Below are 26255 nucleotides of genomic sequence, written 5' to 3' on the forward strand. Positions count from 1 at the left end.
CAGTGGTTATTGAAAGTGCTGGAGACCAATACTATGGTTGAAAAAGGGGTACCTTCGATGTCTACTGCAGTGGAGCCACCGCCCTAGGGAGAGCACGTCTGGCCCATCCATTCAAGTTCATCCCAAAAGCAGCAGTGATGGGCCAGAGAGTGGAAGGAGCCCACAGAAGGACCCAGATTTAGCTTCCCTGTGCGTGCCTGCTTGCTTCCCGGACTGTAGAGAAACAAATAAATAAATAAATAAATTAAGCAGTATCCATATGGGAGGTCAGTACGGGCGGTCCTTAAAGCATAAACATTGCAGACAATAATTCTTTCATCAGTCCAATCGAACTGTAGGTTCTTTCTATTGCACCAAGAGACTTTTACACAATCTGAGGCTGCAGGCCTTTCCAGGCTGCGTTTGTGTCTTTGTGCCAGAGTGGCTGCCTCTGTCAGCCAATTAGATTGCCGGCAGAAAAAAGCAAGTCTTTAGCAAGACAAAAAAAAACAACATGAAAAATAAGAGTGTAAAACTGAGATAAGAGAATATTATAAAACGGAATATACAACATACAAAATAAAAATCACAAAAATATACACATTAACTGGTTTTGAAAAATAAATATAATCTCATATATTATTATATATTCGGGAGGCGGGTGTCTAGTTATAAAAGGAGCCTAGCAGCCAGCCACCAGCGCCCTCCTAAAGCTTTTCTGCCCCAGTCACACACAAGGCTCATCGCAATGCCCGGAGTTCACAGACTCTGAAGGAAGACCAGTCACTTTCAGTCAAACGTGCCCAGACTTTACCCTCGTCTCCCAAAATCTCTGCGCCTTTCCCCCACTGTGCCACAGGCCTCCGTCTTCCTAAAGCCCCTCGGTCCAGTTTTGAGGGGGAAAACATGCCAACTTGGGATTTGTTTGAGGGAATGTATTGCTAGTGTCAGATGAATCGCACAACTGAGACATTATACACACACACACACACACACGTTGCCCCTGTGAGGGAGAGAGACTGTGCTATTGTAGTGTATCAGGGTTACAGCGTGATTCAAAGACAGCGTGATTTGAAGTACGCCCCCTTGTGGAGAAGGTGTATGGTGGTTTTTATCTTCCTGAGGTTGTGGCATGCTGTAGAGCCGGAATCAGAAACTTGCGGTCGCTGAGGGCAGAGAACTGCTGGTTTTCCACCCTCCCTTTACTCTTCAGTTGTGAAGAGAGTCTGAACAATCAGTTGCACTAATTAGCCAGGAGAAAAGAAAACCAGGCCTGGATTTGGATTCTTAAATTCACACAACTGAAGTCGTTCTGCACCAACTTATGGTGATGGTAGAACGCCATCCTGATCCACTGATACACCATGCTTCACAAGGACTCTCTCCCTCATACCCTGGAACAGTGTCCAACACACACACACACACACACACAATATCGAGAGCTCTGTTTACATCAGTGGACAGTGCAGCTCTTTCTGCAAACACACACATGCTTCTCTCCAATACTGAGGTGGGGACATGAGGTTGGAGATAGGTGGAGAGGATGCTGTGTGTGGGGTTAAAGCAAATGCATGAAAGTGATCCGCACGGTGCTCTTCTTGTTCCCCCTCTCTCCTCCTCCCTCCGCCCTCCCTCCGCTCCCCCTCAGATGGTGCTCTCGGTGTGGGCATGGCTGTGGAGCTGGGTCAGCATATGGGTGTGGTTGGGGCGGGAGGGCAGCATGCAGTTCTGCTCGGTCAGCAGGGAGGTGGTCTCATCCGGCCCGTTCTCCGTGGCCTCGCCAGGCTGGGTGGGGGGGGGCGTGGGCCCCCCCAGCCTCCTGTGCTCCGTTTCGGGGGACTGTGGGGTGCTGTCCAGCCGCGACGCCATCAGCCCATTCTGGTACTGCGAGCGTGTGATCTGAGCGAGAGCGGGAGAGAGGGAGGGAGAGAGAGGATGAAGAGCAGACTACACTCCAGACATGGCCGCCTCTTCAGTATCTGGAAAAGGGAACTTAAAAGTTTTCTGTTCGATAACCCAGAGAGCGAAATATAACATTAAAATAATGAATAAAACAAACGAGTACACAAAACATGGAGAAACTCAGTTTTGTGAGATTTGCCTGAGCCTGGGCAGGCACAGTGGTTCAGTCCCCCCTCCCCTGCCTCATCCTTTGGGTCTGGCTCTGCGATCACTCCGCCCAGCACCAGCAGTAGCCTCGTAGCGAATGCAGACAGTTGCAACATTGTGCAGTTGAGTTGAGTGAAGGCAGTTGTGTGCAGTTGAGTCAGTTGGGAGGTAAACGTATGTTCTTTTACACTCATTAGTAGTCTGTAATGTTGTGTTTATTTAATTCTGAAATCATCAGCAATAGGTGATAGTTATGTTAACTCACAAACTTTACAACTTAGCTGAAGGACTGTTAACTTTTTCCCCAGCCCCCCCCCCCCAATTGTCCCTCCCCTAAATACTTGGTTGATAGACAACCTTTTGTTATAGATGAATTGGTTGAGTTGGCTTGAGATTGTAGCCTTGCCTACAGTTAGTAGTCACACAGTTGACACAGCCCATTCTCTTACTCCACATCGGTCTCAGGCTCACAGCAGCACGGGGGGGGGGGGTCAGCACAAGAAGGGGGGAGACGGCGAAACGGCACGGCAGCACAAGGAAAGCGAGGGGGGAGAAAGGACGGGACGTCAGGCCCCGGGGGCGGATCCAGAGCGGGGCGCGCCACACGACGGCCCGTGGGTTAACGCGCGCGGGTGGACAGCGCGTTACCTTGACGAACTGCAGGTCTGTGAGCGCGCGCACGCTGAAGTCGGGGGTGTAGTGCGGAGAGGAGGCGCTGCTGAGCTGGGTGTTGCTGCCGCTGATGGAGAGAGACTCGGCACGCTCTGTGCAGCTCAGAGAGGCCGAGCGGTTCAGTCCGCTGACGTGGGACGGAGAGCGAAACTCTGCAAAGCACACACACACACTGTAAGATCGGGACAAACACTGACTGACACACACACACACACACACACACACTGCAAGATCGGGACAAACACTGACTGACACACACACACACACACACACACACACACACACTGTAAGATTGGGACAAACACTGACTGACACACACACACACACACACTGTAAGATCGGGACAAACACTGACTGACACACACACACACACACTGTAAGATGGGGCCAAACACTGACTGACACACACACACACACACACACACTGTAAGATCGGGACAAACACTGACTGACACACACACACACACAAACACACACACACTGTAAGATCGGAACAAACAGTGGGTTAGGGACAGGAAGCTGCTGACAATGGCCTGTACAGAACACACATACAGTCCAGTCCGTATGTATTTGGACAGTGACACATTTTAGTTTTTTTATGCTCTGCAAACAAAACGTTGCAATAAAACAATCACCAGCAGACTTTCAGCTTTAATTTCAGGGTTTGTACATCCAGATTAGGTGAACGGTCTACAGCCCTTTTATACACAGTCCTCCCAATTTTAGGGGATGAAAAGTAATTGGACACTTGGCTGCTCAAATGTATCTTGGACAAGTCTTAAGTTTCATCATTAGTTAATGCATAAAAGAGCTAGCAAAAGATCTAGTTGATTCTAGGAGTGTCATCTCCATTTGGAGTCTGTTGTTGTTGTCTCTCTGTTGACCAAAGAAAAGTCGCTAGTAAAGAATTAGGCGTGTCAAAACCACCTATTTGGTACATTTTTAAGAAGCAAGAATGCACTGATGAGCTCACAAATGGCAAATTACCTGGTAGACTATGGAAGGCCAGTGTAGTGTATGACAGAAGAATCCTTTAAATGGTGAAGCGTAAGAAAAGACTACGCCAGCGTAACCTCAGAGGGTTCACTGCAAGTTGCAAACCCTGACAAGCCATCAAGAACAGAATGGCAGTTTCCATTAAGTTTGCATTAAGTGTACATTAAAAAATTAGTTCTAGAACAAATTGTTGTGGACAGATGAGACAAATATCAACCTGTACCAGAGCGATGGAAAGAGGAGAAAATTAGAGGGAAAAAAGGAACAGCTCATGAGCCAAAGCATACCACCTCATCTGTCAAACATGGTGGAGGTAATGTTATGGTTTGGGCTGCAGTAGAGGCCTGGCAGAGCATCACCAGGGAAGATACTCAGCATCTGATGATTTCTTTGGGTCCATTCAGGCGGTCATTGCTCGCAAAGGATTTGCAACAAAATATTGAATATGATGGCTTAATTTCAGTTTGTATTAATTTGATCCCCTACAATTGGGGGACTATGTATACAAAGGGCTGGAATTCCTGCACAGTTTACCCAATATGGATGTAATCCCTCAAATTAAGGCTGAAAGTCTGCACTTTAACCGCATAGTGATTGCATTATTTCAACTGCTTGTTTGCTGGAGTACAGAGTGAAATCAACAAAAAATGTGTCATTGTCCAAATACGGACTGCACTATACATGCTGTATATACAAACACACAAGTGAACAATGCATGAAGGCACATGCAAAGCTACAAATGCACAAGTGCAGAGATACACACGCAAAGCAACACACATTTTCAGAGAACCTTGCGCAAAACTACAAACACACATGTGCAGAGACACGCGCGCAAAGCAACGCACATGTGCGGAGACCCTCACGCCAAGCTACAAACACATGTGCACAGGCACACGCACACGCACACAAAGCTGCAAACACACATGTGCATGTAGTAAGTGGTAGTCCCGTGACCTCCCTCATAACACGCTGCCCATGTGAACAGCTTGGAATGCATGCCTGCTTCTGAATGTTCACCCACGACCATGCAAGTTTCTGGAAGGGGTGTTGAGGAACACCCTGCCCCCACCACCTTAAGAAACGACTAAAAACCAACCCCAACCCTACCCCCTTGGCCCATCAAAACCCAAGCCTCAGCCCCCCAACACCAAATTTCTAATACAAATGTGTGCAGAAATCACATTGTGAAAATAACATTGACAACATTCCAATTTCCATTTTCCATTTTTAGCCTATTTAGCATTAGCATTTGACACTGAGTGACCACATATGCTAAAATGTGGGCACCCCTGGTCAAAAAGCCAATTAATATCTTGGTGAACAGAAGCAAATCTGAACTGGAAGTGTTACAGAGTTAAACATGAGACCTTTCTGCAATTTTCTTTTTCATTTTTAGTGTTTATAAATAATAAAAAAGGAAAAGGGCCCGTACAAAAGTTTGGGAACCCTTTTGGATTATTCTCTGTTACTTTTTAAAAAGATAATTAATAAGGCCCTGACGATTTACTTGATAGGGGTTCAATGTGTCAGGTGAATATAATTACAGGCCTGAACTTTTTATTCTGTAGTAACTACATGACTTCTAAAGTATCCAACTGCAGTGGCTGTTCAGTCTGGTGTTAACAACCATGGGTTCCTCTTAACAGTTGTCCAAGGATTTCAGAATGAAAATGGTTCATTTCCACCAAGAAGGAGAAGGCTACAAAAAACTCAACGTTTCAAACTGCCTATTTCCACTGTCAGAAACATTATTAGAAAATGGAAGGTAAATGGATCAGTTGAAGTCAAAGCGAGGTCATGAAGAAAATGACAGATAGAATGTCCCAAGACCTGGTGAGAAATGCTCAGAAGTACCCACACATCACTGGCTTCCTATTGCCGCACGCATCCGTTTCAAGGCCCTAGTGTTGGCATTTCAGGCTGCTAAGGGGACTGCCCCACCTTACATACAATCCTTGATCACTCCCTATTCCCCAGCTAGACCACTCCGGTCTGCCAGCTCTGGTCGCCTTATGGTTCCCTCTCTACGTGCACCTGGCGGTCGAGCTGCACGTTCACGCCTGTTTTCTGTTCTGGTTCCTCAGTGGTGGAATGACTTGCCTACCACTGTCAGGACAGCAGAATCCCTCCCCCTATTTCGACGTAGACTTCAAACTCTACCTTAGTCCTCCCTCCTGATTTCCCCGCCCCTCCTTTCTGTTATCCCTATCCTTGCACTTATGATGACGACTATGTTTAGAACAGCATTCTATGTGTATTTTCCTAGTTCTGGATGTGATGCTTTGACTTATGGTAGAACCTATGCACTTGTAAGTCGCTTTGGATTAAAAGCGTCTGCCAAATGACAAAAATGTAAATGTAAACTACAAAAGAGCTGCAAAAAAGAGTAGCAGGCACAGGTGTAGCTGTGCACAGGACAACAATACAACAAGACCTACATGGCAGAGTTAGAAGCCTTTCCAACAAACTCAACACAAAATTAAGCATTGAGAAGCCTGAAGCCTTTTGGACCAATGTGTTTTGGACTGACAAAACCAAAATTGAACTTTTTGGCCACCACCAAAGAAGCTATCTTTTGGAGAAAAAAGGGTGAAGCCTTTGTAGAGAAGAACATCTTGCCAACTCTTAACCATGGAGGTGGATCCATTATGCTTTGGGGTTGTGTGGCAGCTGGTGGCACAGGAAATATTGTACAAGTGGAAGGAAGAATGGATTCCATCAAATATGAAGAAATTATAGAGGCTAATGTTCAGGTCAGTCCAGACATTGAAGTTGAAGAGAAGTTGGGTATGCCAGCAAGACAATGATCCCAAGCATACCTCAAAATCAACCATGAAGTACCTTCCGGAAAGACGGATGAAGGATTTGTAAATGCTGGCACAGACCCCAGACTTAAATATTATTGAAAATCTCTGGAGAGATCTCAAACAGGCCATACATGCAAAGAGGCTGAAGAATATTTGTGTTCTGCCAGGAAGAATGGGGGAAAATTCCAAAAGCGAGAATTGGCGAGCTGGCTAAAGTAAGCGTTTGTAAGCTGTTATCGTTGCCCAAGGAGGAGTTACTCCTAACTGACAGGGTTCCCAAACCTTTTTGCTTTTTTATTTTATTTTGAAACTGTAAAAAAAAGAAGTTATCTTGCTTTAACATTTTAAGAAATGTGACATGTTTAACTTTGTACCATTTAGAGGTCAGGTTCGATTCTGTTCACCAAGATTGTAATTGTAAAAGGCTTTTTGACCAGGGGTGCTCAGATTTTTGCACATGACTGTATATCTGACTGGGGTGGGGTGGGGGGCTGGGACACCCCCTCTGCCAGTTAGTGTTCTGTGAGAGTGGTACTCAAGGAGGGAAGAGCCCAAATCCAGCAAGATTAGCCTCTCCAGGTTAGCCCACCAAGATTAGCCACTCTAGGTTAGCCCTCCAAGATTAGCCTCTCCAGGTTAGCCCACCAAGATTAGCCACTCTAGGTTAGCCCACCAAGATTAGCCTCTCCAGGTTAGCCCACCAAGATTAGCCTCTCCAGGATGCCCCACCAAGATTTGCCTCTCCAGGTTAGCCCACCAAGATTAGCCTCTCCTTGTTAGCCCACTGAGATTAGCCTCTCCAGGGTGCCCCACCAAGTTTACCATCTCCAGGTTAGCTCGCCAAGATTAGCCACTCTAGGCTAGCCCACCCAGATTATCCTCTCCACGTTAGCCCACCTAAATTACCCTCTCCAAGTCAGCCCACACAGGACCCAGACATGCAAAACATTTTACCTGGAAAGCGAGAGAACAGAGAAAACCTCTTTAGAGAGAGATGACGAGGACGAGACGATGCCACTGAGGGAGAGAGACTGGGAGAGACAGCTAAAACAGGAAGACAAATGGAGGAGAGGGAGAGAGAGAGACATGGGGAATAGAGGGAGAGGGGGTAGAGGGTAAAATAGAAGGTAGACAGAGAGACAGTGGGATAGGGAAGGAAGAGAGATGAATGCTTGGATTTAGACAATTAACTTCCCCATGGACCTGCAGACAAAAACCTACTACAGGGATGTCTGAGGATGTTCACTCAGATGGAAATAATAAGGACAGGACCATGTGGGGGTCAATTCCATTTCAGTTCAGTCATTTCAGGAAACTAAGGCCCAATGTGCATTAAGAGGTTTTTCAGTTAACCACCAAATTCAATTACAAATAATTTCCTGAACTCACTGAACTGAAATGGAATTGAAATGGACAAATTCTAATGTTGTCAATAAACTTAAGACCAGGTGTGCAAATTGAATAAAAAAATCTGATGTTTGACATTTAAAACATTTTAATATGACTCATAAAGGGGGCAATAATTAACTACACACAAACACAGACATACAAATGTGATATGACTGACCATAACCTGAATCTGGGATTGTGAGGGACATACACATGAACTGCTGGAGACTTTGATACACAGGTCACCACAAAGAAACAAGACAAAATTGGACAAGAAAAAACAAAATAGGAGGGAGGTTGGCAAGACAGACACAGAAGAGAAATAAGCACTGCTACCTCCTCATGACTGGTTAAAATGTGAGAAGAGAGGGAGAGAGAGAGACTCAAAGGGCGTGAGCCATGTTTTAGAAAGAAAGCCAGAGATTTAGACAGGGAAAGAAATAGAAAACATAAATCTATGATGCATATTATGCTGGTGAGAGACACAGACATATTACTTCAACATCTGCCTGGTAGTGCCTCATAAGACTGTGCTTTAACACTTAAGACAACTACAGTTTCGTGTTCGTCTTCCTTGTGGTACTTATTGTCAGCCACTAGGTGTCAGTAATGCAACAGCAATGCCTTAACCATCGACAGTTTCCAATTAATCTCACCCAACAGTTCATCGTCAGGTAATGAGAGAGTGATCAATTACCTTAATCCAATACCGACATAAAAGACAGAGTGACGCAGACACAAAAACACAAACACCATCTGTGTAGTTAATTCTCTCACCCGCCTCTGACTACCACATGTTCAAGCTTCCGCAATATTCCTAAGTGTGTCAGAGTATCAGTTTCCCAGGCAACGCCATTAGCTTTGCCTTGCAAAAAGGAAAAATAATGCAGACTAGCCCTTGAATGCTAATAATAATAATAATAAATAATAATTTATTTAGCTGATGTTTTTATCCAAAGCGAGTTACAGAGGATTATACTAAGCAGGGGACAATCCTCCCTGGAGCTATGCAGGGTTAAGGGCCTTGCCCAAGGGCCCAACGACTGTGTGGATATTATCGTGGCTACTCCGGGGCTTGAACCACCAACCTTCCGGGTCCCAACCATGTACCGTAGCCACTAGGCTACAGGCTGCCCCAAATGATGACAACATCATTTGAGTGTGAACTAATCAACTTCTCCACAGGACCTTTGTGGTCCAAGCAGCATAAATAATAAATGCACAGATAAAGGCAGAATGACAGCCTGACCACTCACTGAGAGGATGCCATCAAATGCCATGTCTAGAAGTTACCCTAGCATTAAGAAGCCTGCCTGTCAAAAGCACATTACCAGCCTTTAAAAGGCCTTTGTACAAGAAGACATACCAGCCAGCGATGGGAATAAGGTGGAGAGAGAGCGGGTAGACGGGACAGAGAGGTGGAAGAGCAGACAGATAGGCGGGAAGGGAGGGGGGACTCACCCAGGGGGGGGGAGCTCAAAGCCATGACACCGTAGTATGAGAAAGGTCCTGTCTCGAACTTCATGTTCTCGTTTCCTGCCTCCACCTCAACCCGGCCCTGAGAAGTTACAAACAAGAGTTGGAGGCTGTCGTGATAACCCAGAGGTGCTTGCTGGACCCTTTTTCGGAGGAGGGTGGTAGCTCTCCTGCTCCGACAAAATAAAACAGGCAGACCCCCAGAACAGAGAGAAATGGCAGCAGAAAGTTCACAAAGGTCACACTGTTTTCTTTCACTGTATAAATGCACAGTGGTCAGGATAACCCACTCTGTGCTTGAGCACAGCACTGGGGCGCTATGGTAACCCTGGTGTAAGGACACAAACACAGAGCACATCTCAATCAATACACCGGCTCTTACAGTCTCTGGGACATTTCAGCTGACGACAAGGGCCCAATCAAAAGGGAAGATATTATCAGCAGTACTGGACTGGTTGTCTGCAAATCAAGCAGATGGCAGTTGAGGCCCCCTGGGTTGGTGGAGTTTTCAGACTTACACTGGGTTGTTTTCTAGAGTGAGTGTCAGGCTACCTCTATATTCCAGTCACTTGTCAGTCACGTGTGTGTGTGTGTGTGTGTGTGTGTGTTAGTTGTCTGGGGTGGGGTCAAGAAAAAGTCAGTTGCAGGGGACAGAAAAGGTGTGTTCTATCAGGACACCTTAGCACCATCTGTCAGGGCAAAGATGAACAAAAGAGTTTGGACATGACCATTCTTTTTTTTTGTTGATCCATTGAGTATTTTATTTGATATGTGCCATTTCACTTTACAAGAAGAGACCTGCTGTATTTGTATCAGTTCCGGGAATGAATCTTTCAGAAATTTTGGGTACCTCGCTGCCCCCTACAGGAAGGCGGTGTAATGCCAGCGCAGGGGCGGTGTGATGTGAGCCGCTGTCAGCAGTGCATGGCATGGGGGTGTTGAGCTTCAGGAGCTCAGGTAAAGAGAGCAGTGACCTCTGTCTGCAGTGCCCTGTCGCCACCTTGGAGGTGTTATGCGGTCCCTCCCCGGAGCCAGCACCCCACACCTTGCAACCAGACCCCCCCCTCTCCGATTGCACATGGAGAATCACTGTCACCATATCCCCTTACCTCTGCTGGCCTTACACACCAGTGCTGACGCACAGACACACACACACACACACACACACACATATACAAACACACATGGGTGCACATGTACATGCATGCAGACATACACACTCAGGGCTCCAGAGTTATTGGAAAAAAGGCTGCATATAATAAACAACATGGATAATGATCTATATTTTAAGTTAAAATATATGGGAAAACTTTTATTTCAATACATTTACTCTCATGTTTCAATGTATTTTATTTAGGAATACATTTCTTTCTGATTGGCACCCCTATCAATTATTGGAAATAAAATCAAACAAAGTTAAATTGGCAATACAATTTTAGATTAATTTAGTTAAGTCTAAATTAACTTAATTGTGTTATTCCATCACTTCCTGTTTCACTAGAGTATAAAAATGAGGTCACAAACATGCAAAATCCATTTGTCAACCATCAACATGGGAAAATCCAAACAATTGTCAATTCAGAAGACACAGATGGTAATTGATCATCACAAATCAAGTAATGGGTACAGAAAAATATATATATAAAGGTTTAAACATACCAAGTATTAAAAAAACATTAAATTGCACCTCCATACCAGCAAAGTCTTTGGAAGGGTGGGATGAAGACAGCCCATTACTGAGCACAATAAACAAAGCCAAGCATCTTGTGTTTGCCAACCTCACTGGAATTATGACTATTAGAGTGTGCTATGGTCAGATTGAGACCAAAATGGAATGTTTTGGCAATACACACTATCAACATGCTTGGTGGAAAAATGGAATACATATAAGGAGAAGCACCTCATAATTACTGTGAAATATGGTGGAGGTTCATTAATGTTTTGGCGATGTTTTGCTGCCTGTGGTCCAGGGGCACTATTTAAGCACAATAAATTCAACAAACTACTAGGAAATATTGGCAGAAAATATGGTTGCCACTGCTAGGAAGCTGAGTCTTGGTCATCGGTAGATTGTCCAGCGTACATCAAAATCCACGCAGAAATGTTGAAGTAAAAACAACAACTATGTTGTGCAATGGCCATCTCAATCTCCAGACTTAAATCCCATGAAAAACCTGTGGTCTGAACTGAAGAGGGGGTATCCCAAGGATATCAATGATTCTGAAAAGTTCTGCATGGAGGAATGGTAAAAAAAAACACTCCAAGTGTGTACTCTAACCTTATTACAGGAAAAGACTCGTGGCTGTCATCTGTGCCAGGGGTGTTTGCACTTAAACCAGGGGCATTTTGGGGAAATGTTTTCATTTATTTGAAGACTATGGTTGATTCCATTGAATCATTAATAAAGCGCACTACTTTACGCATGTTGGAAAATGTCAATAACTGTATTATTTTTTAGTTTGCAGCACTTTTTGTGAATATTCATTAAGGTGCCAATAATTCTGGAGCCCACTGTGTACACCATGCACAAACACACTGCCAGATCTACGCGTCACATTTGCAGGCAAGTTATGGCAGAAGATGTAAATGCATGCTAATATATGCCATAGCATATCATCTGTAAATGATGAGTCTTCAATGACAGCAGCAAAACACCACGTCCCGGCAACCGTGCTTATTTACCAATGACTGCAGGCACGGTTCTCAGCCCAGGGAGCCATGTCACATGCTGAAAAACCCAAACTAAAAGACGAGGAAACGCAATGCTCATGAGCAGAGATCCCTGTGGCACGGCGGACTGGGTCCCGATTGGCTTCCCCGAAGGGAACGGCGGGGGTAAAATCTGCCCTGACCCCCCAGCTGCGCTCATCTCCGGAGGTAGGGGAAGGAAGGAAGACCACATTCCGGTTTAGTGAAGGTCACTTTGGGTTTGTGTTGAGGGGAATATGCCTGTGTGCGCGTGTGCGTGTTAGGTGTGGATTAGCCCCGCGGTCCAGGCTCACTGGCAGTGGGTAGACTCTCTTACATAAGCAGGATAAATTAGCGGAGGGCAGACCTGCGGGTCCCAGCTGGGCGTTCTCACCCCCCAGAGAGGACACAGCTGCTCCTGTCCTAACCGGAGCACCGACCTGTCAGTCTGCCACAGCATGTCCACACACACACACACACACTCACACACATGTACACACACACACAAACATGTACACACACACACGCTCACACACGTACACAGACTCACACATGTACACACACACACATACGTATTCACACACATCCACGTGCACACACATACACACGTGCACTCACACACACACACACACACACACGTACACACATACGCAATGCAAAGATAGAACCAGTCAAATCTTCTCCTCATTAAATATTGCTGTGGTCACATTTAATGGCATCTGACTGCTGTCCCATTTGGCTTTAAAGCATGTCAGATATGAGTATTTATCGCAACACTGAAAAACTGCTGACGCTCTGTACACATGGATTAAAAATGCAGCCACAGAGGATGGCTCAGGCTTGATGTGATATGGTGATTGGATAAGAAGGAGTGTGATGTCATTGTATGGCAGGGGCTAGGACAGAGGTCGGAAACCCTGGTCCTGGAGAGCCGCAGGGTGTGCTGGCTTTCGTTGTTACTCAGCACTTAACTGATCAACTAAAACAGTCGATTACACAGTTAACTCGCCTTGCTGGTATTAAGGCGAAAACAAAAACTAGCACACCCTGCGGCTCTCCAGGACCAGAGTTGCCGACCCCTGGGCCAGGATGTGGATGTGACTGGATAAGAAGGGATGTGATGTGATTGGGCAGGGTTGGAAGTGATGCATTGTATTTGGAATGGGAACAGATGTGATGGGATGACATCCTTCGATTAAAGATGCCCACATCCCGAGTGGCACAGACACACACACATATACACACACCCATACACACATACACACACACACAGGCATCCGCTCACTCTCACACACACCCCTACACACGCGCGCACACACACAGGCATTCGCACACTCTCACACACACACACACACACACACACACACACACACACAAACACACACACGGGCATATGCGCACACACACACACACACACACACACACGGGCATATGCGCACACACACACACACACGCACACACACACACACGGGCATATGTGCACACACACACACAAAAACACACACACAGGCATATGCGCACACACACATACACACACACACACACACACATAGGCATTCGCACACTCTCACACACACACACACACACAAACACACACACGAGCATATGCGCACACGCACACACACACACACACACACACACGGGCATATGCGCACACACACACACACACACACACACACAGGCATATGTGCACATACACACACAAAAACACACACACGGGCATATGCGCACACACACATACACACACACACGGGTATATGCACACACACACACACACACACACACCAACATCTTACATCCTCCAACTGCCCCTGCTGGATAAGACCCAAATCAGTTTAGGCTAAATGCCTCAAGCCGAAGGACACAAAATCCTCACCCAGTTCACCTCACCCTCCGCCGTGAGACAGAGAGGGAGGAGCCGGCCGGCGAGCGGGAGAGACGCGGGCCGCAGCGTACCTGCAGGATCAGGATGAAGTAGTCCACGGCCTTGCCGCGCTGGTAGATGTAGTGCTGGGGGGAGTGCTTGCTGCTGTCGCTGAATTTGATCTCCTGGATGACGTGCGGGTGTCTCAGGATCCTCAGAAGCACCTTCTCAGTGATCTGGAGCGGGCTGAACAGGCTCACCTCTAGGGCCGGGGGGTGGGGGGTGGGGGGTGAAGGGTTGGGCAGGTTAGTGTCCCACTTTGGGCTGACTGTTCACTTACAGACTTTCAGCTTTGCTCTGACCAAATAAATGTGTGCTTCTTCCTTGTTTCACCCCACCTAGGAATGCACAGCCGTGCCAGTAGAAGCACTCGGTGCTGTAATATTGACTGTGGATAGTGCAGATAAGCTTCTTACCACTTATCACTGAGAAACTTCGCACTGCAGTTTGCGAGCTGCACTCACACAAACATGAGTCGGAGCAAGGCGCTTCGTCTGTGGCTTACTGGTTCTGCAAAAGTGTTTTTGTCTTGTAATGAGACATAGACACTTATTTTGTGATCTCAAGTAGACAATATTAGCTTGCTTGACATTACGGGTGAAATTGTCTTACCCCATTGGCAAATCTTAAAATTGTAAAACTGTCTCAGTGCAAGAAAGGTAACAAATAATATTTTAAGTCCAAATATAAGAAATGACTTTTTAAGACTGACATATATATATATTTTTTGCAGTGAGTTCTTTTTCTGTGCACTGAAACAGTGTCTTAACAGGATGAGTCACCCAGCAGCCCCTGTCTTCTCTAAGCTCCCATAATGCTCTTTTCTCCTATACTGAAAAGGAGCATAACATACTTGGACTCTGACATGCAGCCTGTCTGCTCTTAGCTCACAGACATGCTGTCTGGCTGTCGTTATCTCACTGACAACTATCTGGGAGCCAACTGGCTTTAGTGTCCGGCTTTAAGTAGTTCATATGGCATTTCTGCAGAATCGCATTGGCATACAATATTCAGATTGTCTTGCTAGCAGTAGCAGCCCAGTAGGGCTTTGGTTTTGGACACTTTCTCCCTCCCATAGTGCACTGCACAGACAGGTGAAGCCAAAAGCCCCGCCCCCTCAGACAGATCCAAGTTTAGCTAGCTCCATGATAGGATTAGTGATGTCAACCACGGAATGCCCAGGCGGGATTAACGAGGCCTAGTGTTTGACTTCCTCTGTCAGGACAAACATCTTTCTTTGGTCGGTGTGTGTGTGTTTGTGAGTGTACACGTGTGTGTGTGTGTGTGCGTGCGTATGTGTGTGTGTGGGAGATGGACAGGCGTTTCTCTATGTGTTTGCTCTGCTGTCTGACCCAACAACAATTGTTAAGAGGCAATGTTCCTGCCTGGTTTCTATATTAAAAAATGACGTCTCGCTACAGTTCTATTTTTGTCCCAGCGTGGCTTAAAAATAGCACTTAAAATAAAGAAAAGTGTGAAGGCTCAGCATACTCCATTTTGGTGTTCAAGCAGGACCAGCAAGCAGCACCCCTGGAGCAGAATGCCAGGGTTATATATAGTCTTGCTGCGCACTGGCATCAGTGTCATAGTACAGCACTGCAGTGCATAGCAGTGTACTGTGGTGCACTACAATGGAAACTCTGCTGTGTGTGTTCAGACAGTGTTGCAGCTTTACTGCAGGGTCTTACCACTACTTCATCCAGGGGGCCAGATTCTTTTAAACATTTTTTCAGACCTTGGAATTAGATCCCTAGGTTCCAACTGACATTTTAAACAAAAGTATGCTGGGGTGTGTAGTGTGGGGCTTCAGCGTGCAGTAGTACAGGGTGCCGGAGAAAGCAGTGTGGATCTGCAGTTGTTGTATTTGTTGCAGTGTGCAGTTGGTACTCTGGTACTTTTGTACATTCCACTCACCTGTTGCCAGGAAGCGGTGGGCAGCTAGCATTAGCTGAGGTGAAATCTTCACATTGGATTCAGTCTCTTGTTTGAACGCAGAAAAATCGGGTTTATTTTTGTTATAGGCCACTTTTGTTCTGTTGCGATTATCAGCTGGAGAGACAGGCAAAAACACAAAAAAAAGAACAGCAAATAAATAAATAATATGGAGAATCCCCATATACATGTTTTTCTGCCATATTATTTTAAGGACCAATATTGTGCAATGCATCACAGCAGCACATGCACGAGCAGCACAAATGAGCTAAACTGAGACACCGGCGTGAAACGCATACACCACATTATAATGCTGCCAGCATTAGCCGGACTTGTGCATATCAAAGTCAAGCACAATTAGTAATCAAGTAACCAAGACATTCGTCATAAAAAAGTGTTAAAATTTGTGTATGCATTTTGACATCACTTTCAAAGTTAGCAACATTGCAGAGTCCCAAAGTCCACCATTCTGGTTTGTATGTACGGTTTTGCTGTAGCCAGATTGGAGCAAGGCTAACTGAACATTGATAGGTCTAGAAAACGTATTAAGTCACAGACAAAGCCAAGGCAATTTTAAGCTTTGGATGTGCTGCGGACTCACTGTAGAGGTCGGACTCATCCAGGATCTCAGACTTGATGATCTCCTCTATGACGTCCTCTAGTGTGACCAGACCCAGCACCTCATAGAAGGGATCGCCCTCCCCCTCACTGTTCACCTTCTGCACTATGGCCAGGTGGGACTTACCTAAGGCAGAGAGAGAGAGGCTGTTATACCCCCTGGACAAATAAACACACATACACACACACACACACACACACACATGCATGCTCACACACACGACAAGGGCTCTCAGAATCATTATTCTTGCACTAGATGACTAATATACAAGTTAACATATGTATCATTAGTTATGTAGTCCCAGTCTTCCAGAAAAGTGTAACAGTACAATCTTTGCTTTATTATTTTTGTTTGCTTTACTGCACATACTGTATTTATGGATAAAAACATTGTATTCAGGGTGCACTAGAACTTCAGCCTGAAACAAGAAAGTTGATAAATGGTAAATGATAAACCATGAATGCCCCTTCTACCAGGTAATACAGTTTATAAATTTAAAGACTATTAGGTTATGCAAGCCTGCCTAGGTCACAACCCCCATTCAATAAATAATTACACTTGCTTCTTAAACAAATATACATCTACACTCTGTGAGCACTTCATTAGGCAGACCTGTACACCAGCTTGTTAATTCAAAGGCTAATATACAAAATATATAAAAATGTAATCAGCCAATCATGTGGCAGCAACTAAATGCATAAGGCATGGTCAAGAGATTCAGCTTCAGCAAATGTCAGAATGGGGAAAAATGTGATCTCAGTGACTTTGACTGTGGAATGATTGTTGGTGTCAGATTGGGTGGTTTGAGTATCTCAGAAACTACTGGTCTCCTGGGATTTTCATGAGCAACAGTCTGAGCAAGACTGTTTGCAGAGAATTGTGTGAAAAAAGCAGCTGAGCAGCAGTTCTGCAGGCAAATGTATTGTTAATGAGAGAGGTCAGAGGGGAAGGGCCAGACTGGTCAAAGCTGACAGGTAGGTAACAGTAACGCAAATAACAATAATAACACACATTACAACAGTGGTATTACAATAGCTAATAAAGTGCTCAGTGAGTGGATACTTTCCACCAATCTTTTGAATAAAAAAAATTACAGTTAAATGAAAATATACAGAAAATATTTTACATAATAAATAAAGGCTATAATCAAAAATCTTATTAATGGATGCTGTGGTGTGTATATTAGCAGTGGGGCAGAGTCTGTGGAGGACACTGTTATGGGTCTCTGCTGAATTCCTGAGTGCAGAACTAATAGTTTTAAAGAGGAAGATAAAAAGGAGTCTAAAGGGGGCAGTGAAAGAGAAAGAGAGAGAAATGGGGAGAAAGAAGAGTGGAGCTACGTAAATCCAAAGAATTATCAGATATAATTTTGCAGTATTTCTGTTTTCAATGCGCCATTTGTTTTGACATACTTTACAGTGTGTAATCATGCTAATAAAAGTATAAAGCTGAAGCAGAGCTGTGAGATAATTAACCGCGCATATCTATCGATCGCCTCATTTCTCTCTCCCTTTCGAACATCCCTCTTTTTATCTTCCACCCTCTTCCTTTCTCTCACCCCCACTCTTCCCCTCCCTCTCTCGCTCTCACCCCCCCACTCTTGCATTCCACTTTCTCTCTTTTTTTTTCCACATCCCTCCCTCTCTCTGTCTCCCTCCATCTCCCTAAATCAGTAGGTCCTGTGGGACTCTCTCTCTCCCTCTCTCTCTCTCTCTCTCTCTCTCTCTCTCTCTCTCTCTCTCACACACACACACACACACACACACAGGATAAGGGCATAAGAAGTGAGTGAAAATGATGACCCTTCATTCTCCTCAAACAAACAGACCATGCAATTATAAACAAGGTCAAGATGCCTTCACATTGATCCATAAAAATGGGCATAAGTAATGTGTAATCCTGGCAGTTCTCACGGTTAGACTTGGTGCAGACACTGGCAGCAGCACTGCACTCTGATTCGCTGGAGGGTCCGCCAGCCCACTAGTGACTCAGACATCGAGGATAGTGACGCATTACATCATTGTGGTTTCCCTTGACAACGCAAAGTTGCAGGGTGGAGAAGGAAAAAGGGGGGGGGGGTGCTTATATAATGATGTCACCCTTCCAGGCATTATTAGTGATCATGTGCAAATGGTAATGAGGAAGTGATGGTCTAACTGGCTTGTATCTATTAAGAGAAATATCAACACAGTTACTAGCGCAGTGATATGGGAGATGTGTCAGATTAATAAGGATGCTTTTTTTTTTTACCGAGGTGCCCAGGTGTCCAATCTTGGAAGAAAGACAGCGTTGTGCACTGCAGAGCACAGAACCCAGAACACACTCACAGGAATAACACTCCAAAAACTCTTCACTTTTTTTCCTGAGATATCTCTTGGCTACATGCAAGTCCATTGAACCACAGCCTTGATGAACTCCCCTCCAGGCTACACTCTCTCCTCCTGCACCTGGCCAATCCACTCTCCTCTTGGCCGTGGGCTTTGATGACATCATAATCACTTGCTCTGAGAGATGTCACAAAGCATGTGCATGGAGTAACTTTAGTCAGACCATGTTTCATAAGGAAATACCTTAGGGAAGAGAGTCTCTTCAGAGAGTCAGAGTGCATGTCTGTGTGTGTGTGTGTGTGTTTGTGTGTGTGTACGTGCGTGTGTGCGTGTAGGCCTGTGTGTGTTTGTGTGTGTATCGCCTCAAGGTATAAAAAAAGGAGTCACAAAATCAAAGATTACCCGCTTAAACCAACACAATAGTCTTCATTTTAGCTTAAATAGCCCCTCTTTCCAGCTCAGTAAATAAGGCAGAGAGCATTTCAATGAGGCTCTTACCATCAAATTGCAATTCACTGTAACCAATCAGACACTCCCTGACTCAAACACAGAGTGTCGGACATTTAAGAGAGGGATGCTCTTTTGGGGACAGCAAATTTTACAAATACACATTACCTCAATGTGCAAGAAAAATAAAAATAAAGCAGATTTCAATACCTCTTACTGAGTTAGCAGAAGCTCTAGGAAGAGCACCCTCCATTCGCTTCAAATGTTGAAATGTACTAGGGTCTGCCCATCACAATGGGTAGTAGAGGTAGTGGCCTCTGTCTTGAATGAATAGGAGTCTAAATAAAAAAACCACAAAAAAAGAACACTCCTCCTTCCCCATCACTCTATTCCTCTCTACCTTTCTTTCTTACACCTCTTTGTCACTTCCAAATGTCCTTCCCTACAGATACTGAATGCTGTGACTGATAAAGGGCATTTGCTGTTGAAGTACATTGTAGTGAAAAGGTCAGAATGGAATGGATGCCCTGAAATTTCATCTCTTTCACAGCAGGAGTCTAGCTTTGTTGGTGAAGGGCTATAATAAACCAGTCTGACACCAGCTCCACAGCGGGAAAGGGCTATAATGAGCCAGTCTAGTTTCAGCTCTACAGTGGGAAAGGGCTATAATGAGCCAGTCTAGTTTCAGCTCTACAGTGGGAAAGGGCTATAATGAGCCAGCCTGGTTCAGCTCTACAGTGGGAAAGGGCTATAATGAGCCAGTCTAGTTTCAGCTCTAAAGTGGGAAAGGGCTATAATGAGCCAGTCTAGTTTCAGCTCTACAGTGGGAAAGGGTTATAATGAGCCAGCCTGGTTCAGCTCTACAGTGGGAAAGGGCTATAATGAGCCAGTCTAGTTCTAGCTCTACAGTGGGAAAGGGGTATAATGAGCCAGCCTGGTTCAGCTCTACAGTGGGAAAGGGCTATAATGAGCCAGTCTAGTTTCAGCTCTACAGTGGGAAAGGGCTATAATGAGCCAGTCTAGTTTCAGCTCTACAGTGGGAAAGGGCTATAATGAGCCAGTCTAGTTTCAGCTCTACAGTGGGAAAGGGCTATAATGAGCCAGTCTAGTTTCAGCTCTAAAGTGGGAAAGGGCTATAATGAGCCAGCCTGGTTCAGCTCTACAGTGGGAAAGGGCTATAATGAGCCAGTCTAGTTCTAGCTCTACAGTGGGAAAGGGGTATAATGAGCCAGTCTGGTTCAGCTCTACAGTGGGAAAGGGCTATAATGAGCCAGTCTAGTTCTAGCTCTACAGTGGGAAAGGGCTATAATGAGCCAGTCTAGTTCTAGCTCTGCAGTGGGAAAGGGGTATAATGAGCCAGTCTAGTTCCAGCTCTACAGTGGGAAAGGGCTATAATGAGCCAGCCTGGTTCCAGCGCTACAGTGGGAAAGGTTATACTGAGCCAGGTTGTTCTTTGGAGCTTGTGGTTTCATAGCAGAACATGCAAATCCCCTCCACTTACCTGCCAACATCAGCCTGTTCTACAGAAGAATGTCGCTTCATGTCTACTCCATGTTAGTGTTCCAAACCAACTCTGTCTCATCAACTAATCTGGCTCTATAAACATTATTAAGTGCACTTTTGGGGGTATATAGAGTGAACCAGGCAGTGAGGAGAGGGAGGGAGAACGGGAGAAAGAGCGTTTGAGGTGCCTCTCAGCCATGGGCTGTTTATTTTCTCTTTTCCTCAAACACGGCGACTCAGATGCAAACACTGCCACTGCAGTCCATCGCTGTGCCAATCAGGGGGGTCGTGCGTTTGTTTCCCTGTGCGAGGGGATTTATTTAAAGCACACGCAGCGCTTTATTCATTTATTTATGCATTTATTTATTCACCAGCAGGCGACTGCATCCGGGGCGGCTCCCTGAGCTCACACTCCAACTGGATGTTTACTGACAAAGCCTTGAGTGCTCCTGCAATATTTACTGAACAAGTCTTACATTAGAAACCCTGCTCCCATTATATATAATAAAAGTGTCACTTCAGGAACCCTGTTTTCATCATATTTATTTATAATGTCTCATTGGGAGCCCAGCCCTCGTGACATTTTCTGAAGCATATCCAGTTAGGGATCCTGCCCTTGTTAGCAAGGGCACCTTTCCAAACAGAATCCCACCACCAAATCACCACACTGCCCCCCTCCGGACTATATTGAGCAGCAGTACAACTCTGCACTGAGAACCCATACATAAATCTAATGTTTGCATAATGCATAATATTTGTCCGTCTTGTTTTTATATAGGAACATACACTCAGTGAGCAATTTATTAGGTAAGCCTATACACCAGCTTGCTAATGCAAATATTGAATCGGCCAATCATGTATCAGGCAATCAGGCAGCGACTAAATGCATAAAAGCATGCAGACATGATCAAGATGTTCAGCTGTTGTTCAGACCAAATTTCAGAATGGGGAGGAAATGTGATCTAAGTGACTTTGACTGTGGAATGATTGCTGGTGCCAGACAGGGTGAATTGTTTTGAGTATCTCAGAAACATCTCCTGGGTTTTTCTGGAGAAGGGCCAGACTGGTCAATGCTGACATGAAGGTGACAGTAACACATATAACCATACATTACAACAGAGCATTTCTGAGCAGACAATGCTTCAAACCTCTAAGGCTACAGCAGCAGAAGACCAATAAGTCTAAAAAATAAGTGTGATAAATACCTAATAACGTCCTCACTGAGTGTATACAGTACATTTCCATATTTCATTACAGTTATTTAGCTGACGCTTTTATCCAAAGCGACTTACAGTTGATTAGATGAAGCAGGAGACAATTTCCCCCTTGGAGAAAAGTGGGTTTAAGGGCCTTGCTCAAAGGCCCAACAGCTGTGCGGATCTTATCGTGGCTACACCGGGGATCAAACCACCGACCTTGTGGGTACCAATCATGTACTTTAACCACTATGTTACGGGCTGCCCCCTGTATGGGCATACTGAAATCGGACAGTGGGGGCTGAATGGCCAGGCCTGGGTACAGTCTGTGCAGAGTAACTACACAGGAGGACAAGGAGGGCGGAGGAAGATGGCCGACAGGAGATGGACGTGCAAAACCAAAAAAGGAGAGTAGCAGTGGACAACACATGAGAAAGAACATAGCATCAGCCCTGTTTGCAACTGATTTATTTTTGGTTCCACACTGACCGAAGTTGCCCACCTGTTCAGGGAACAACTCTGAGAACTGGGTGGGAGGTGAATGTGTAAGGTGCAATGTTTCTTTAAGCTCAGGGAACACTATGTCCAGATGTGTGAAACTGACACTCTGTCAAAACCTATGAACAAAATGTGTTCGGTGTAGTCATGTCAGTGCAGAGTTCTCTGCATGCTACAGCTTGGTAAGGCAAGCAAAGACTGCAGGGACTCTGTCTGCGGTTTCTGTTCAAACATATGATAACAGGTTAAACATGAGGCTTTGTGTTCATAGTACTGAATCACACACAATCACAGCGGTGAACATTTTTTTTTAGTTCTGGTTACATACTGAATTTTTAACAGTAAGGCTGTTTTCCCCTCATTAAACATACGCACCATTTGCCAACGCACATCCTAAAACTCTTGGTGTGATGCGTTTGTGATTTGAACCCAATCTACTGACATTCCAGCTGTCATTTTAACCCAAAAGCAACATGACTTAGACACATGCACACTAGTTCTCTATTGCTCAATGTATGTTCAATGTGATTCAAGGATGGAGAAAGAGTGAGAAATGAGAAATTATGCCAGTGGACTATGGACTCTTGTCGGCAAACATTGCCTCCAAGTCTGTCTGATTTTGGAGATAAAGGGGAAAATGGAAGGTTTATAGAAGGTATTTTGTTCATGTTTGGTTGGGCACAGCATGCCAAACAGGTGATGAAGCTGATATCACAGTGGCTGATCCATTCGCCAATGCACAGATGTGTATGTTTGTGTGTACGAATGGTATAAAAATGTACCCCACCATAAGTCTAAATACACCAGAAGATGGCAAACATGAAAACAATGGGTGCAATGAAGCCTCTTATTTGATTCCAACATGCGTTCAACTTTGTAGTAAACATTCAAGAAAGCAAGTGTGGAGGGTTTCGGTAACACAATAACAAAGCTTACTATTCAGAAAAGACACACGTTCTCTTTTGTTCTCAGTTTTTTAACACCTCACAATTGTGAGACAGAACATACAAAATAATAAGATGACCGCAACAGGCTAGATCCGCAAAATATTCCCCAAAGGAATCCAATTTTGCGTACGTAATCTCCATCTTCTCTTCTCCGATACCCTTCAAATTTCGTCTGAATTACTGGAATAGGCTGTCTGGACCTGGACAAGTAAGACGACTTACCTTTCTTGAACTCCTCTAGCATAGCGTCGAGTTTGGTATCGTGGAAGACGAAGTGGACCGGGTGGTTGTAGAACTTGGTGATGGTTTTAAGCGTTGTGCAGTCGTCCGGGTCCACGAAAGCCAAATCTTTGACATAGAGAATGTCAACAATGTTCGACCGTTCCTCGTCGTAGACCGGGATGCGCGTGTAGCCGCTTTGCATGATCTCTGACATGGTGTTGAAGTCCAGAATCGCGTCGATATGGATCATAAAGCAGTTACTCAGCGGTGTCATCACGTCTTCCACGGTCTTGGTTCGGAGCTCCAGTGCGCCCTGGATAATGTTCAGCTCCTCTTTTACCAAATCATTGTAGGGCTCTGTCACTTTCAACATCTCTACGAGCTTCTCCCGGTTGTACACGGTGCCAATCTCCTGGCCAAGCACGCAGTCCAGCAGCTTGCTGACCGGGAAGGACAACGGAAAGGTTAAAACCATGAAGAACTTCGTCAAAAGAATGGTGTTTGCCCCAACGGCCAAACCGTGGCGAGAGCACAGTGCCTGGGGCACGATCTCACCAAAAATGACAATGCCAACCGTGGAAGCGACCACTGCCCCCAGGCCAGAGCCGATCAGGTCGTCCAGAAGGATTGTGAGCGTGGTGTTGACCAAAACATTCCCTAACAGTAGCGAACAGAGCAGGTAGTTCCCTTTGCTGCGAATTGGCTCTATTTTGCGAGCGTAACGCTTCTCTTTGTCAGTACCACAACTTTGGACTATGCGAAGCTCCATGGGGTCCAGGGCCATCAGCCCCAGGTTGAGCCCACTAAACATGCCGGACAGCATCAGCAGGCAGCAAATTAGGATGCCCTGAAACCATATCGGCAGCAGCGACTTCTTCTCCTCCACCACCAGCATCCTGCCATCGCTGTCCCCCAGCAAGTGCCACCTTCCTTCGGGGTTACTCTTGACGCACAGACCATACTCCTTCTGCGGCTCGCTCTTGCGGAGTGGCTTAATGTTAATTCCGAGCACCCCCGATGTGCCCTGCTTACTGACGTTCATGTAATTGCTGATGCTGATGTCTTTGGTAAAATCGGCACAAGTCCTGTTAACATTGTCATTACTGTTGCCCTCCTCCCCGCTGTCCCCGTGCTCCGTGAACCTGATCTGTGACCAGGTGCCAGAGTTCATATGCACCCCATAAAACCTGAGCTGGACGCTGCTCTCCTCCGTTACCTGGATGACCCCGTCATCAGTGGTCGTGGCTGGTTTGTCGCTCCTCTCCAGCCGCATGCCCAAGATCCGGCTGGCGCTGATCCCCCCGACAACTGTCTCCATTCGTCCGGCCACTGCACCCCAGAGAAAAACGATCAAAGTTAGAACATACCCCTGTCCACTCCATCCTGTCGCCATGTTTGTTTCACTCTCCGCGAGCAGGGAGCTGACGTCACCCACTCTCATTTCCCGCAACCCGCCCCTCTATTAACATAACAACTCCTTCCGCAACGCCTACCGGAGCGGTCAGGTACTGTTTACGGGGAGCTAGTGTGTAAACAAACAAGTGTAAGCGCCTGGAAAACATTTTTTTATAAAGGACTGATCAGTCAGATTGATAAAATGTTTGCATCTTTGCAAGCTAAGTCTGATTTAACATGTCTCAGGTTATTTGTTTACATGCTGAGAATAGCGCATCCCCATCATAAATAATTCAAATATAGTTTTTTTTTAAGCTGCCTGCTTTGCATTTGTTGGGCTACAGCAGGCAATTTTACAGCATTGAAGCAACCCCACTATATGTCAGTAGCCTATATTTGTTCATTCTTCAAATCATTTTAGTTGTCATGTTGGTGGGTTTGTAGACCAGCGCAATTCTGCGTATATTCCCTGTATTTCTCTGAAGCCGGTGGAAAATTATTGTTCGGATAATCAAGGGTGTTTATTGTAGGTTCTGTACACTTTTAACCAGGTTACTGGAATTACCATCACCCGTCAACCCCTTCAATTTGACAGTGCAACCAGACACGTCGAATTTAAAATTATGAGCAGCAAATTAGGTGGTTGAGTTACAGCTGTCATTGACGCCCGGTTGTTATGTAAAAGCACATGGCATCCATAACGTGCCTGTAGCCACCCTTCTCTATCTGCATCTTTCTGGCGCTGTTCCCTTCGCGCGGTGCGGTACTGCATTGGGGACAGAGGGCGGCTAAGCCACGAGGATTTCTTGGAAAAGCGCCGCGGCTCAATCCGCGCCGCCGTGTCAAGTTTCTGGTCAGAGACACCTCTGTGATGCAATCTCAACCGGCGGCCCTCTGACATTGATACGGCGTTGTTTCACCCGATGGTCAGTCCATTCACGGGAGCTCTAAGCTGAATTAGTAATCAACTAACTCGCAAAATACTAACTGACTTAAGCATTTCCATCGTAACATGTTATGAATGATAATTTAATATGATATGCTAATGAAACATGCACCACCTCGCCTACCCCTGAAAATCTCAAACTGTCGTAAAATAAATATTCCACAGCTTTAAAAAAATTATTTT

At 45.4% G+C, this 26255-nt stretch overlaps 1 protein-coding gene across 1 annotated transcript; it reads right to left on the bottom strand.

Annotated features, from left to right (window-relative positions):
• Positions 1-1623: 1623 nt before the first annotated feature.
• On the bottom strand, positions 1624-25124 carry LOC133142090 (metal transporter CNNM4). The gene is made up of 7 exons (XM_061263065.1): positions 23732-25124; positions 16574-16717; positions 15955-16089; positions 14073-14242; positions 9414-9510; positions 2737-2912; positions 1624-1878 (listed from the first exon to the last, which is right to left on the bottom strand). The coding sequence occupies exons 1-7, from the start codon at positions 25122-25124 to the stop codon at positions 1624-1626; spliced, it is 2370 nt and encodes a 789-aa protein (XP_061119049.1).
• Between the last annotated feature and the right edge of the window lie 1131 nt (positions 25125-26255).

Source organism: Conger conger, chromosome 12 (assembly GCF_963514075.1).
Source record: "Conger conger chromosome 12, fConCon1.1, whole genome shotgun sequence".
In the NCBI taxonomy this organism is placed as follows: Eukaryota; Metazoa; Chordata; class Actinopteri; order Anguilliformes; family Congridae; genus Conger; species Conger conger.

Coding starts and splice junctions, on each gene's coding strand:
- LOC133142090 (XM_061263065.1), bottom strand. CDS start 25,124: ATGGCGACAGGATGGAGTGGACAGGGGTATGTTCTAACTTTGATCGTT. Junction 14,243..15,954: donor CCACCGCTTCCTGGCAACAG/GTGAGTGGAATG, acceptor CCCCGGCCCTAG/AGGTGAGCCTGTTCAGCCCG. Junction 1,879..2,736: donor CAGACCTGCAGTTCGTCAAG/GTAACGCGCTGT, acceptor GCTCTCGCTCAG/ATCACACGCTCGCAGTACCA.